The 15,926-nt window shown below is 37.0% G+C and overlaps 1 protein-coding gene across 2 annotated transcripts in view; it reads left to right on the top strand.

The window, feature by feature from the left end:
- The window catches only part of KIF13A (kinesin family member 13A), a 102,148-nt gene that overhangs the window by 60,767 nt on the left and 25,455 nt on the right, over positions 1-15,926 (top strand). For both annotated transcript variants that reach the window (XM_015854742.2, XM_015854741.2), the window contains exons 11-18: positions 238-450; positions 2,840-2,950; positions 3,024-3,158; positions 4,390-4,520; positions 5,623-5,709; positions 5,813-5,979; positions 11,428-11,638; positions 15,681-15,843. In XM_015854742.2, the coding sequence (XP_015710228.1) occupies positions 238-450; positions 2,840-2,950; positions 3,024-3,158; positions 4,390-4,520; positions 5,623-5,709; positions 5,813-5,979; positions 11,428-11,638; positions 15,681-15,843 (1,218 nt within the window). The remainder of the gene's footprint in view (positions 1-237; positions 451-2,839; positions 2,951-3,023; positions 3,159-4,389; positions 4,521-5,622; positions 5,710-5,812; positions 5,980-11,427; positions 11,639-15,680; positions 15,844-15,926) is intronic.

The raw sequence follows: 15,926 nt of genomic DNA, 5'->3' as shown, positions 1-15,926 counted from the left end.
GTTATATATTAAGATAAGCATTTGCTGTGTTAATTGGCATATTTTGAATTACATTGGGATTAAAGCTGATGGAGGTGCTTGGGAATATTTATGGATCATATTGGTTAGTTTACATCCAAAATGTAAATCAATATCTAAATATTTGTATTATATTTGTATTTTAAGTATCTTTGTAAAGGCACAGTACAATCTCAGAACAGCTTTTAATCCTCAAGCTTCTGTGTCTGTACTCTACAGGACAATCTGGGAGGAAACAGCCAAACTGCCATGATAGCCACAATTAGTCCAGCAGCAGACAATTATGAAGAAACACTGTCTACTTTAAGATATGCAGACAGAGCCAAAAGGATAGTTAATCATGCTGTGGTGAACGAAGATCCAAATGCTAGGGTCATCAGAGAATTACGTGAAGAAGTTGAAAAACTGAAAGAACAGCTCTCACAGGCTGAGGTAACATTATTTATTATGCAACATAAATAGAGTACCCTGAACAAATGTGGAATGAGCTGGAAAAATGGGTTTATATTTAAAGTTGAAGTCCTACAAAATGAGAAGAGTCTTACACTTCTTTTTTTTTTAATTTTTTTTATTTTTTATTTTTTATTAAATTAACCTTGTTTCCTGAAGTAGATCCAAAGTGTTTGTTACTAAAAAGAACCTTTAAACGAGGACTGGGATAGGCTGCCCAGGGAGGTGGTGGAGTCTCCTTCTATGGAGATATTCAAGACCTGCCTGGACGCCTGCCTGTGTGACATGGTGTAGGGAACCTGCTTTGGAGGGGCGTTGGACTCGATGATCTCTAGAGGTCTCTTCCAACCCCTACAATTCTGTGATTCTGTGTGACAGCGTTGTATGGGTGATGATCTGTGTCAGAATAGACTGTTCTTCTTGAAGAGCTTCATGTCACATAGTAAATGAAGCAGCACAGATAAGAGCTACAGCAGAAATTAATTGTGTATACCTGCTAGCAGATGTTTTTAAAATGGTGGATTACGTATTTTTATTATGCCAAATAGAAAAATGAGAAGACATAAATCTGGTACTGGACAACAAAATATGTGGGATATTTCTCTCATTGACATTTGTGAAAATTTATCAATAGTCTATATAGCTGCAAAACCAAAACCAGCAGTGTTCTATTGACTGAAGAGTCATTGTTATGTGATTGCTGCATATACTAGACATACGTTTCTAATCAGAGTGTAAATTATCAGGGTAGAAGTAGTTTTGGTGATATCTGAGGAAATGGGGTATTGCAGTATAGGAAAACATTTCTAATATTTTCTGGCATCGCGTAATAGCTGTGGGGGAAAAAGAATATCAGAAGTATGTTTTAGGGTAAATTTGGCTGGTGTTTAAACTTTACATTCATGTAAGAAGTCACGTTGTCTATACAGGCAGTCTCTTTCAGAATCAAATGAAGAAATCTGTCTTATGGAAAAGGAACCATTCACTTTTTTTTTTTTTTTTTCCTATATAAAAATGTATTGGAATTCCATGTTTTAAATAATAAAATATTCTTCTAGTCTGCTCTCAGTTTTGTTGGCAAGTAGGAAAGTAGGAAGTTGCTTCTAGTTTTACTAATTTTTAAAGCTTTTTGTTCAACTTTCTCTTGAAAACAATCTCATGAAGTTATAGGCCAGCATGTTGAGCTCTTATTTGGAGTGGAACATATTCAGCCCCCTTGCTTTTCTTCCCTATTGTGAAATGAGAAGCCTGTGTTAGCTTCAGTGCATACCTTCCTTCAGAGGTAATCAATGGTGTCATTCTTAAATGCTTAAATGAAACTGTAGGAACGCTTACAAAAACAAGATAGAGTGGAAAGCTAACTATCAAGAGGAATTTGTATTTAAAACTATTATTGGACGGAAGGCATTGGAATTGAACTTCAGACAACTCAGACTTAAGAGATATGAAATACTCTGGCATTTTTATACAGACAGTGAAGCCTGAGTGGCCAGCCCTGCAGATTTTGTTGGTCTGTGTAGTTGCTTTAGTTCCATTATGTAGTCCTATGTAGATCTTCAGTTATTTCAAATCTGGACATGTTATGGGGTGATTCCTTAAAGAGGAAGATTTGAGAGTATCATCTGATGAAGGACTGAACATGAGCCAGCAACGTGCACTTGCCAAGAAGGCCAACCATATTCTGGGTTGCATCAAGAGACGTGTAACCAGCAGGTCAAAGGAGGTGATTCTGCTCTTTTATTCTGTGCTGGTGAGGCCTCACCTGGAGTACTGCATCCAGTTCTTGGGCCCCATCACAGGAAGGACATTTTGCTGTTGGAGTGGGTCCAGAGGGGGGTCATGAAGATGGTCAGATGGCTGGAGCTCCTCCCTGGGACTCTGCACCTTGAAGAAGAAAAGGATCCAGTGGACCTTATAATGGCCTTCCAGTACCTGAAAGGGGCCTATAAGAAAGCTAGGGAGGTGTCTTCTTATAAGGACATGTAGTGACGGTGAGGGAAAATGGTTTTAAACTGGAAGAAGGGCATGTTTAGACTTGATATTAGGAAGAAATTCTTTTCTGTGAGGGTAGTAAGACACTGGAACAGGTTGCTTAGGGAGGCTGTGGATCCCCTCTTCCCGGAGGCTTTGAAGGCCATGTTGGATGGTGCTTTGAGCAACCCGGTCTAACAAGAGGTGTCCCTGCCTAGGTCCCTTCTGACCCAAACCATTCTACTATTCTGTCCTTTTCCTTTGCAAATGACCTGTTTCTTCATTTTCTGCCAGAAAATACACAGGAAAATAGTTGAAACCTACCCTGTATCTACAGCATTTGATGTTTTGTTGGCTATGTTTAGTTTCCCCTAAGGATTAACTAATCCTTGCCTTTTAGGCCATGAAGGCACCAGAATTGAAGGAGAAACTGGAAGAATCTGAAAAGTTAATAAAAGAATTAACGGTCACCTGGGAAGAAAAGCTAAGGAAAACAGAAGAAATTGCACAGGTATTTCAGAAATTTTGGGGAGAAAAGGTCAGATATTCATTGAGCCAAAATTAATCTATTTTTGTGCTTGCAGGAAAGACAAAGACAGCTAGAGAGCATGGGAATTTCCTTAGAGTCTTCAGGTATAAAAGTTGGGGATAACAAGTGCTTCCTGGTTAATTTGAATGCAGACCCAGCTCTCAATGAACTCCTGGTCTACTACTTAAAGGTAAGAGTATGTACAAGATGTTTACATAGAGTGAAGGGACATTTATTACTTTTGATTTCAGAGTGTATTTAGATTCTTAAGAGTAGTTGCAGTAAAATAGAATAGGACTCTTCCTGCTATTCAGGTTTACTTTTTCCCATGCAGTTCAACTTCAGTAGTTTCCTAATTGATCTACTGATTGTCAGCAGTGGAAGAAGTGTTCAGTATTTGCCAGAATTGAGATAAGTACTAGGTTTTTCAGTCAGGATGTGAATGGAATTATTTTTTGAACTTAAGAGCTTTGTTTCCTGAAGTAAGAGCCTGGTGTAAAATGCTTCTTTTTGTTAGGAAGTTGAGAATTTTCTTGAATATTCATTGAGTTAGAGCGCAAAGGGATCATGTTTAGCCATAATCAATCAGAGCAGCCATAGGCTTCAATGGGAGAAAAAGCTTTAAAAAAAAAGAAAGGAAAAAAGGTACCAGATGAGGAGGGAAAGTGAGAAGGAAGCCCTGTTAAAAATGTACTGAATTATATTTTCCTTGTTCTACCATCCTCCATACCATTCAGTTTAGAATAGTCTTCCTGTCAGAGCAAAACAGTTTCACATGCAAACCTAATAAGGCAGGCTGAGCAGGAAATACTTGGTAAGCATGAATTTCTTGTCAACAAGATAGAAAAGAACATCTTATCTGTTTTATGCATATTTTTCTGCTTTAGTGGTTGAGATAAGGTGTTTATATTTGAACAGTAGCAAATAGAGTACAACTTATATAGTAGTAAAATTCAGTTTTTCAGCAAGATTTACAATATGACTTGCAATTATGCAGAGATTAGTATGTTTAGATGCATTATTAATATAGCTGTCTTCTGTAAAACAGCCAATTCTGTGTGTCTCGTTTTACTTTCCTTGTCATTCTTTGTTCTCATGACTGCATGACATTGTTTGTTTTCTTCTCTGTATTATTCTCTGTATTTTTGCTTGTGTGCATGTGTAGTCTTGGAATATTTTAAAATCAGAATTTGTTTGTCAGCTACTTTATTTTGCTCTACTTGAAGCTGTAGGAAGATAAAGTGCAGAGCAGAACAGAAGTTTGTGAGTGACCTTCCCAGTCCTCAAATCTGCTGTGGCACCATCTGTGCTCTATAAAGGACAGCATGTTGATGGTGAAGTCTCAGTGCTTCAACTAATATTTCCTTAGTTATGTAAACAGCAGTAGTTTGCTTCTCTCTTAGTAATGGCTTATTTTCCAGGATCACACAAGAGTTGGTGCAGATACCTCTCAGGATATACAGCTCTTTGGTATAGGAATCCAGCCTGAACACTGTGAGATTGATATCGCTTTAGATGGAGAAGTCACACTCACACCAAAAGAAAATGCAAGGTAAGGACAATCATCAACACTTGCTTGCACTTCAGCAAAATGTTTGCTTTCCATTACCAGAAGATGACTTGCATGTGTTTTTATTTTTCCAAATCAGAAGTATCTTTTTTTTTTTTTTAATCAATTAGTAGCTGTGATATAAGTGACTGACATACTTAGTGAAATTCAGAGGTAGAACTAAAATTTACTCACTCCCACACACCACTGCCTAATAACAAGCTATCAGTGGTTTAGCTCAGAATAAACTATCAAAAGAAAGTAATCATTAGGAGTGAAGTACCATTGCTTATTTATATATTGGGTGGTAGCAAGGTGACGGAGTTGCACCTGGCTATTTCAAGCTGATGATGGGATATGAGGCTGGCTTTTTATGTGGGCGGATAAAACTTGCCTCTGAGTAGTTCCTTCTGTAAAGCTTGGTATTTTCTGAGAGAAGAGGTGAGAAAAGAGATCCAAAAACCACCACTATTACTATATGTATTAAATATGTATTAAATATGTGTTGTGGAGTCACATTCTCAATTTGTTTGTGCTCCCTTGCTTTAATTTAACAATCTGTTTTGGGGGACACTGTGGATTTTTGCATAGAATTATGAATGTCTTTATCACTTAATCTCGACATAAGATAAGCAGTACTGTTGTCTTTACTGCTTAGTTAGTTAAAAGTATATAATTTGGATCTTAGGGTCTTTTGTTATAGTTGGGTGCCTTGTATGTTAGCAGTATGTTTTACATGTATGGATTAACCTATATCTTGGAGAGCTTTATCAGCAGTATTTATATGCAAGCAAGTTTATAGACTTCATAAGAAACAGGTAGTGACCCAGTTTGAAAAAGGTGCAATAAAAAGCAAGTTCAGCTATCAGTAATCTTATCTGTGTATTTAATGAGAATCTGCAACAGTTGAAGCTGGAAGGGAAAGAGGTTTTGTGTTTACTTCTTATGCGAGGAACTGGACCAGTAACTTTCTCTTTTGTACTTTACTGAGAACCTAGGTGATATAAATCTGTGTAATATAAATCACTGTCTATACGTGAGAGAAACAATACTTCTTAACAATTCAGTTTAAGGATTTTTCTGAAGTTGTATTTTCTTTTTTCAGATCCTGTGTTAATGGTACACTGGTATGTTCTGTCACTCAGTTATGGCATGGAGATAGAATATTATGGGGAAACAACCACTTTTTTAGGTAATAGTTTATATTTACTTACCAGCTTTCTTATGTTCAGTCCTTTTTTCCCTGCACTGTTCTTCATAAACCTTTTAGAAACTGAATTTTTGTTTTCACACAGAATCAATTTGCCAAAGAGGAAGCGACGAGATTGGCTGAAAGACTTTGAGAAAGAAGCTTTGTTAGGAGAGCATGATCTGGATGCAGCCAGTGAAGCTTCTTCAGAACCAGACTACAACTATGAGTTTGCTCAAATGGAAGTTATTATGAAGACACTGAATAGTAACGGTAAGAGAACTGGCAGTTAAAAAATCCAAAGATTTTTTTTTGTGTGTGTGTGGAAATCATTTAATAAATTCAGAATTTAACTTAAATTCTAGATAAAAACAAATGATAGTTACTCCAGTGGCCCTGGGGCATATCCAGCAAGAGGTGTTTTACAGAAATATCAAGTGTAAATAGCCACTCAGTTGTAAGTGCATACACATGTTGTATATAATCTACATATATATACATACACACATGTGAATGCACTTACAACCGAGTGGATATTTCCATGTAAACATATATATATGTACACCCATATATACACATACCATTCTGGAGATCTTTGGTTTTGTCATCCTTTATAAAGATTTTGTTGCCTGTGTTAAAGCCTTGATATAAATATATATAAATTATATGTATGTGTATATACACTTACATGAAAATGTAAGTACTGAACAAATGGTCTAGGAGGTAAGAAGAAATTTTGCTGAGACAATTACTAGTTTGCTTCTGCCCAGACATACAGCTTCACCTACATGTCTGCTAATTTTTATAGTGCTGCTGAGATATAATTATGCAAGTAAAATCCTCATCCTACGTCCTTCTGACTTTGAGTTTTGCAGGTTATTGCAGGCAGAAATGCACATCAGATACGTCTGCTTCATTCTTCCTTTTTGCATTGAATATTACCAGCACCACTATAACTATACTAAAAAGACGTGGAAACCTTAATGAGGCAAGGCTGTAGTAGAAAAGATTAGCTAGCATAATTTTTAGCTTCTTGATCACTGTGAAGTTGTTTTTAATTGGACTTTGTTGAAACCTATTGTGATGCCTTTTCTGGACAATTATTCTAGGCAAAATATGGTATATAAAATAATGGTATGATATATGGCGTATATAATATACAGTATGTATAAAATAACATGATATTTTATTGGTTTCCGGAAGGCAATTCATGTGTTATGATTTGGGAATGAAGAAATGATGAAAAACTTAGTGAAATGCGGAGTGCTTTGTACAGGTTTTCTAACTGCACAAGAGTTTGGTAGCAAATGCCTTTTTTTTTTCCTCTGACCAAGACAGTGTAGTAGATGGTGTTTCACTATTTTTTTTTCTGTTCTCCTTTCTTTGTATCTTCATAGTATTTCTATTCTCTGCTGTGGTTTACTTGTTGAAATACAATACTGATTTTTCTTGGTCTCCTCTTCAGCTTCCTTATTTTCTGCTTTTAACTACAGTATGATTGCTTCATATGCATAATTATTTAGAAATCATTTGCACATTTTTATGGTCTGATTGTGATTTGAATGGATTTTTTGTGTGTGTGTGCAAGTGAGTTGCAGGTACAGACCGTTAAAGGTGAAATGAAATTATTGTTTGATAACGCAGTTATTCTCCTTATGGTTCACTCATATCAGGAGACGAATTTCAGATGAATCTACCATCCTGGTGGTCTTCAGTGTTGTCATCCCTTCTGAAGACTCTGTTGCCTGTTTTAAGGTCTCAAACCATCCCGTATCTGTGCCAAAACTGGGATAAAGGTTTTGAACTTGATTGGCTCATGCATGATATTGCTGGAGAAATTTGAAAGTATTAATTGATGCTTGATCTGCTTGTCACTAACTGAGAGTCTGAATAAACTGCAGTAGTCAACAATAAATTAGTGCTCTTTGAGTGGAGGGTTGCATATTTTGATTTCCACGTGTTATTGTCTTGCTGATGGAAATCATTCTTAACAGTACTTCAGACATCATTTCAGTTCATTAAGTTTGTTTTGACTTTGTTTCAAGCTTGTCTTAGTCTTAGCTGGGTTGTTTTCCATGTCTTTCCTAAAGTGCAGACTTTACTTTTCTAGTAGAGCTGCTGTTTGCAGTCATACATCACACAATTTCGGAGCCATCGTAACCCCTTTATACCACTTCTTGTCTCTCCTGCCCACTCCCATGTATGTGTTCTTAACTAAGTAAGTAATAACTGTTAATAAAACCCTGACAAAGCAAGCAGCTGTGAGCATTATTGGCTGATCTTCTCATTCCAAGCTAAGATAGCATTTTACCAGTTTGATTCTTCTTGGTAGCAGATCTGAATTAGTTTTAGGACTGGCTTCAAATTTGTTGAGTAGATAGTACAGCAATTTGTTTCAATACTTTTTATTTATAGTGGGAAAACAAATATGGGGAAAATAGAAGAAATAATGAAATAATTGACACCTGTTAATTCTATCACTTATGTTCTTTGGAAAAAAAGAGACTGGGACAGAGAAAGCTTTGTTTGGTTTGGTTTTATATTTCATATATATGATATGATACTTACGGGTTTGCTTTTCTTCTTTCACATCAGAAGTTGATATAGCCTGGAGCAAGAGTTTATCTTCTTTTGCTTTGTGGTTGGGTTTTTTTTTCCTTTCATTTATTTGAGAAGAGTAACTCCCTATAAGTAAATAGCCTGGTTTCTGCTGAGCATAATCATTAGATTTTATAGCAGATATAGCAGTGTCACATATTACATCTGGCTCCTGAGAAACTCTGAGGATAATGAGGAAAACGTGAAACTTTGAACAGAGCTGTAAGGAAAACATCCTGATTCTTCCCTCCCTGCTTCAACACATTCACCTTTTTCATGGGATTCTGTCAGATCAGCATTGTACCACAACTTTGAGATGCTGATCTGATAAGGATTTATTCCTGTATAGGGTGCAGTGGTTAAGTAAACAATGAGATTAGGTTACACACTTTCTCATTTAAGCAAGCAAAAAAGTACAGCTCAGGGTGGGGATTTTGACGCAGTTCAGCAAGGCAGTACATGTCAGAACCTCTTCCTAGCCTGCTTAGAAAGCTGCACTAACACGAAATCTTTAATATTTCATTCAGCATTGTTATTATCAGATTAACAGATTCCTGATGTGAATTAAGTAGAAATATAGCAAGGTAATCAAACACCATTAGTACATCCTTTGTGTAAAAGTACACTCCTTCTATAAAACAGTAATACTCTAACAGCTTGCACAAATGTAACTGCATATGAATGGTCTTGGTGGAACCACTGAACTATTTTTGACACGTAAATAAGTGAAGAGGTGTGACATAATGCTTCTCACACTGTATGGAATTTACTGCGCATTTGGCAAGCACCAGGTAGAATCTTCACTAATTTGACTTTGTGTGGGGAATCCAAAATAGTGAATTATAGTGTTTAAATCTGGCTTAAACATTGTTCGCTGTTATTCTGAACTGTGAAAAAAAGTTTATTTTTTCATCTTACAACTGTATGTGTTATAATTCGTGCCACTTTTTAGTTTTTCACTAAAAGACTTTGCTTTTTCTATGAGAATCTTTTTCAAGAAATAAATTGGAGACTTTTCTAAGGTGTAAATTTACATTTTGCATTGCAATACAATCATGGTCCCTCCCCACTATATGTACTGAATTTAGCTTAAATTAGAAATGTTGGACTAGCTTGTTGCAAGTGTTTTCCCTGGTATAATGTGATCTTGATATAGCTGTGATTCTGTAAATGTCGGGAGCTGAAAAAATCACTGTTATGAAAGAACTGTTCCCTGACACTGGAGCTGGTCTTGGAGCAATTTAGGAAGAGTCTTAATGACTAAGCCTTAGATTCATTTCCTGTGTTTCCAAACACAATAGACCTTAATTTCTTCCATCCCTCTTCTCTGTCTGCTGCTTAATACCTGGTTTCTCAGCTATTCTTACCATTAAAACTGTGTTAAGGATTATACAAGAATCTATGCACATGAGAATGACTCTGGTGTTATCTGGATGAGTTAGGAGGAGGATGCAGATCAACGTGAGTAACTTGGTTTGTAGTTTAGAATGTTAGAATTCATTTCAGTCAGTTTTTTTTGCTGCGTTGGCTGTTTTAAAAGCCAAAAATAGCTAAACATACTTCTGAGAATGTCATGTACTAAAAATTGCTAATTCTGTTTATTTTAAGGCACATCTGGATCACTGTTTTGCTGTTTGGATGCTATTTATATTGACAGTTTTTTAACTTCATTACTTAAAGTTCCACCACAGTGGCCTCTTTAAGATGCCTTTTTGTGAAGCCAGTGGCTTTTTTTCATTGACAAGATGTGGGCTACTGTAACAATCTATAATCATAGTGGTTTTCTGCCAAAAGTAAAGATGTGCTTTACGTAAATCTGAATATTTCAAAAAGTTTGCTGGGTGGTGAATAAAAACCCACTGTAACAACAGAACCTTTGTTGTTTGAGATCTTGTTTGCTTTTCTGGCATTTAAAGTAGAAAGGATTTGTTTCGTGAAATGATTCTCTCAGAGACCTTGAGTAGACCTTGAGTTCTGAAACAGGGCAGTGTAATTAAATGTAGGTTTATTTTTCCCCTTCCTTTTTGACAGACTGATATCCTTAAAAGTCACAACAAAATTTTCTTTTAATATATCTTCAAAATGGAAGAGACACCTCAAAGAATTATTTTAAAACTGAAGAGTCTGTCTGTTTGTTTGTTTGAAAATCTTGGCATGTCTTAGAGCTGAGGTGTTACTTTCTCTATTTAATATTCTACCACTCCAACTATGGAACCTCCTCCTCTTCCTTACCTTTCTAGTATGAATGATGAGCAGTTGTTTTATGATGTGCTGTCACTAGAATATATTAATTTAAACTGATCCTTTTGCAAACCAGATTTTGGCTGTATTTAAGACTTCAGATATATATGCATGAAGAAGATGTGTATATACATATACTGGTAGTATATAGAAGGAGCTTATTCTGTTGAATGCTCATTCAAACATACAGCTTGCCATTGGACCTAAAACTGGTACCATACCAAGTAATTCTTGTTTAATTTGGATGTAATTAAGTTTTAACCATAGTTAATTGACACAAGCAGTTGTTTCAAGTCGGAATATCTAAATGGGTATTTGCTCTGGCCAATACTGAGGTGAAATGTACTATGTAATCTCTTCCAGAACATTGTCTGCTTCAATGTTGTGAAGTGCACGGGTGCAGTGTGGTGCATGAGCAGTTAGCTGTTTGTCTCAGTTTTCATCTGCAGCAATTCAGTGTCTCATTCTCTGCCAAAACAGAGAAAGTAAATTGCTTTTTACTTCCTGAAATAATTTCCTTCTCTGGTTAACATCATCATCCCTTGTATTTTGCTATGTTTCCTTGTTTTCTTCTGACTGGTTTGTTCATTTTTCCATGTATTCTTTTTTTCCTACTGAGATTCTGGAACATGCTATAAATCCCCAATACTGACATAGACAATAGAGGAGGATGTTAGCTGCTGTTGTAGCTTCTTTGCACGACATTTTTCTTGCTTGAATTTACTTATGTAATTTGGTGTTTATTATTTTGGGTTTTGTTTTTGGGGGCAACAAACATTCAGTGTTTGCAAAGAGTCTGAGCTATCTTGATTACTGTTACCATATAAATGAAGAAAGTGACGTTTTCCCTTTATTATTATTGTTATTATTATTTTCGCTCAGACCCAGTACAAAATGTGGTACAGATCTTGGAGAAACAGTACTTGGAAGAGAAGCGGAGTGCTCTCGAAGAGCAGCGGCTGATGTATGAACGCGAGTTAGAGCAGCTGCGGCAGCAGCTCTCTCCAGAAAGGCAGCATCAGCATGGGAGCGACAGACTCTCCTACACTGCTCAGACTGCACAGCAGAAAGTAAATCTGTGGACAGAAGAGAGGTGAGAATGCGGGAGGAATGCTGTTTCATGTCTAAAAAATGCCTAAAATAAGGGAACTGATAATAACTACAAAGGAAGGGCTCTAAGTAAAAGATAGGACTTGAACTGTCTGTCAGAAACAGTATTTTTTTGTAGAGTTAAGTTTGGCCTCCATCAAAGCATTAGGGCCTTAATTAGGGCTAGATTCTAATCCCTAGCGCATGTGCAACATCTTCCTCTGTTTGACTTGATGTGATATTAAGTAAGAATTTAGCTTATATTGATCAGCATTACAGTACTTCTGAATTGTTTTATTACTTAACATGTGCTTCTGAAATGTTTGGTTTTAGTATTTAAGTTAGAAGAAAGGAAAGGATAGCATATGAACAAATCTGTCATCTCATGCTAAGTTGTCCACTAAGGATTATTTGTGTGTTTGAGAGTATCCAATGAAAACACAGTATTTTGCAGTCTGAAACTACAAAAAATAAATTAACGTGAATCTTCAAGTTTTGTACATGTTTGTTTCTAAAGTAAGTCCAGCTTTAGAAGAAGACTGCCAGTTTGAGAACTGCAGGACAGCCAAATAGAGTATATTAGAGCTGTTAAGGAAGAAAAGGCTTGCAATTAGGTAAAGAATACCGAAAGCTCTTTGCAAAGGATTAGCATGGCACCTGAACAAAGCTCTGGTGAAAAATCACTATGTGGTTTGCAAGAGGTGTTTAAGAAGCAGATCAGGAAGCTGTGAGCTGAGTTTAAGCAGCATGTATGTGCATCTAAGCAAAGAAGGAAGCTCTGGGGAGAGAAGAATGTCAGCTCCATGGAGTTCTAGGGTCAGCAACCAAGGTGAATTTTTTGTCTGACTGGTTTTCAATGTACAAGCAAGTACAAGGATGACTAGGTGTAATAACAGGTTGCTTGTAAGCATCTATCTTCTTTTTTTTTTAGGAGAAAAAAACCCAACTTTATTGTTCACTCGGTGTTTTTTCTGTATGTGGAGAGTTTGAGTGTGCTTTCCTATTTCAGTTATTTTTTGCTTTGCCTTTCACCGTAAATAAATAAATGTACAAGAATTGTCTAAATAACAGAAGCCAACGTTGTGTTGCAGCTTTCAGATGTTAAAAATAGAACAGATCTTAGTTTAGTTACTATGTGCGCTTTTGTTTTGTAATTTCTGCCAAGTTTGGCCTGGAAAAAATAAAAGCAATCTGTTCACACACTCAGCCACGATGCCTAAAATGTTTTCCATGGCAAGCCTAGGGAGAAGCATTGCTCTGTTTCAACTTCAATTAAAATAATTATTTGCCCCTGTAAGAGCTAAAAACAGAATTGTTTTATTGTGAACTGAATGTAAAGTATTGCAGAGTCACAGTTGTGATTCGCAGGCTGTTTTAGTGTTGCAGAGGAGTGTGAAATAAAGAACACTCTGGTGCGAATCATTGCTGTTTAATATCGGGCACAGCAATGCCATCAAGATATAACTGGTAACCCACTTCATTTGCAAAGGAAGGAGTATCTTTAAGAGGTGCAACAGAAAGGAGGAAGCAGCATAAAAAAACCAAACATTCTTTTCTGTGAGTCAGAAAGATAAAACTGTAACTGATAGTCTAAAAATTAACCAAACACTGGAACCACAAAATGACATAAAAATGTATATCTGGAGTGGTGTCAAGACTAAGAATTCTGCCAGGCTTCTCTTCTCAGTATTTGTTATAAGATTTTAGGGGGGAGGGGAGGAAGCTGTGCTTTGAGCAGGTGTTTTGGCTCTGGACTCCATGGATTTCCTCTGTAAAAGCATGGTAACAAAGCCTTGTAGAGGATATTCACCAGCCAACTGGCCAGAGGGCAAGAAATGCAGAAAACATGGGAAGACTCAATGCAAAGAACATGTGAAAGACTGAGTGTCTGGGTTGCGTAAGGTTTGGTTCGTGCAGTTCTGGCTGTCGTTCTGTTGTTAATAGAGCTGAACTCTACTGGATCAGCCAGCGGAAGGAATTTGATAAGCATCAGATGTGGGCACATGGTTGTGTCTGTCAGATCAGCTAGAATACATTACGCAGAGTTTATTCTAGCTTTATGCTGACTGTGGGAGGACAGATGATACCTGATCCAGAGCTAAAACCCCTTGGTGTAGAGTAAATCCATTGTGACTTTGAACAAATTTATCTGTTGCGGTGTATGGTGGTGGTGTACTGGAGCAGAGCTTTAGTTTGTTTGGAGTCAGCGTTCTGTATCTGGCACTGGGAATCCAAGATGTTGCAGTGACAATTCACAAGTGTGAGATTTGAAGGTGTTTTGCTAGTGCTTGGCTTAAACAAGTGTTTGAGTATTTCGTGTTCAGTGGATTATTTGCTGTGGCTGACATGCTGACAAAGTTTGTCATGTTTTTATTGTGTAGTAAAAATTAAGACAAGCCATTTGAAACTTAATTTTTAGCTAAGTTTCTGGAAGAATGATGCCATAGCAGCAGAAAAACAGAACTGCCATACGCATAAGAAAATAAGAACTACCCATAATAGCTGCTTGAACTATCATTACTGCTTGTGAATCCTCCTTATAGTCTTAAACCATCTCTTTCTGAGGGATCTAGCAAATCTAAGGATGGTGTAGGAGCAACCCCAAAAAGCAACCAGAGGCAGGTTCCTGGGTGAAGGAAGGGATTGGCTGTAGCTGAATCCTATGAATCCTAAAATGCTTACTGATCAAAGCACTCTTCTGCTTCTCAAATGGGATAGCTGTCTTGCAGTGGTTGCAGGTGTGATGCGCACTCAGCATGAAGTACTACTTAATGAGTAATTCTTCACTCTGTCTTCATTTTCTCGGTGAATCCAGAATTAGAGCAGTCTGTGGGATGTATCACTCCAGCAGGCCAGAGTTGCTCACTTAATCTTCATAGAAAAACAGAAGCAGGAGTGGAATTTTCCATGTAACACTAGGAGTAGATATGGAGAAAGTGGACTTCAAATCTACTGACAGTAGCAACTATTTAAGTTGTAGCAAAATCCACCACTGTTGCAAGCTCAGGCCAGGTAGATTAGAGAGACAAAGGAGCTTGTTTTAGCATGTTGTAGGCTCTAAAAAATTCAGACCTATGTGCTAATTCTGTTAGTAATTTGTCACCTTGATATGGTATCAGGGAAGAGTCATGTAAACTGAATACAGTGTGTCTGAAGTTTGATCATGATTTTTTTGTAGAAGGTGGTAGTATGCAATAGGTTCTATTGGGATTACAAGGGAGGCAGGAAGAGGGTCTTTCTATTTACTCAAAGGGTAGTTGTGATACTTTGAAAAAGCAAGTTAAAGATAAGACTCCCAGGTATGAATGCATTGCAGGTGGAGGTATGGTGTGAGTCACAGCAGGTTTGCTGGGTTGTATGTTAGAAGTGATTTGCTCAGACAGGCCCTACAAACCTGTCTGGAATTTGTCCAGAAACTTGTGTGTACAGAGTGCAGAAGCTTTAACCTGTGCTCATTCACTGATTTAGTTAAAAGGTACTCTTGGTAAATACTACTGAAGGTGATTTTTTTAATATATACATTTGAGAATGCTTCCATATATGCAGGATGATCCAAGAGTCGGTAGAACTGCAAAGCCCTGGCTGTAATGTAAAGCTTTGGCCTGCAGTGATTTCAGATTCCAATGTCACGATATGAGGAAGAACAGTTTTTATTAAGATGAAGTATTACACGTTGGGACTGGTAGTTTCTGTGGAACCTGACTACAGATTAAAGGCAAAGACAACTGCAGTTATTTTATTTCTTGAAAGAATACCCTTAGGGCCCTTAACAAATTATCACTGTAACAGCTGTCATAGTACTGTGCCCTTTTTATTTGGGTATTGCTTTGCTAGACTTATGTCAACAATAATATATTTGTGTAATATGTGAATACTGTTCTTCCTTCATAAAACTGTCCAACAGTTTTGAATTTGCTGACATAGTGCAGTATGGCATTTCTCCTTACACTTGCTTCAGAACATTCTTTGTTAGCATCTCTATTTGCAGCTTTCCAATAATAGAAATAGGTTTCTGTGTATTTTTCATGTTCCCTACTGCACCGCAGGGATGAATTGTTTCGACAGAGCCTGGCTAAACTTCGAGAGCAGATAGTGAAAGCAAATACACTGGTGAGAGAAGCAAACTTCTTAGCAGAAGAAATGAGTAAGCTGACAGATTATCAAGTAACGCTTCAAATCCCCGCTGAAAACCTCAGTGCCAACAAAAAGGTAATGGCATAGTGATAGAGATGGAAAACGAAATAGTTTTATTCCTGTTTATCCTTCATCATCAACTTAAGGCGATAACATTT

Source organism: Coturnix japonica, chromosome 2 (genome assembly GCF_001577835.2).
Source record: "Coturnix japonica isolate 7356 chromosome 2, Coturnix japonica 2.1, whole genome shotgun sequence".
NCBI lineage: Eukaryota > Metazoa > Chordata > Aves > Galliformes > Phasianidae > Coturnix > Coturnix japonica.
The sequence above is the reverse complement of the archived record's forward strand: the minus strand, read 5'-3'. Positions and strand labels throughout refer to the sequence as shown.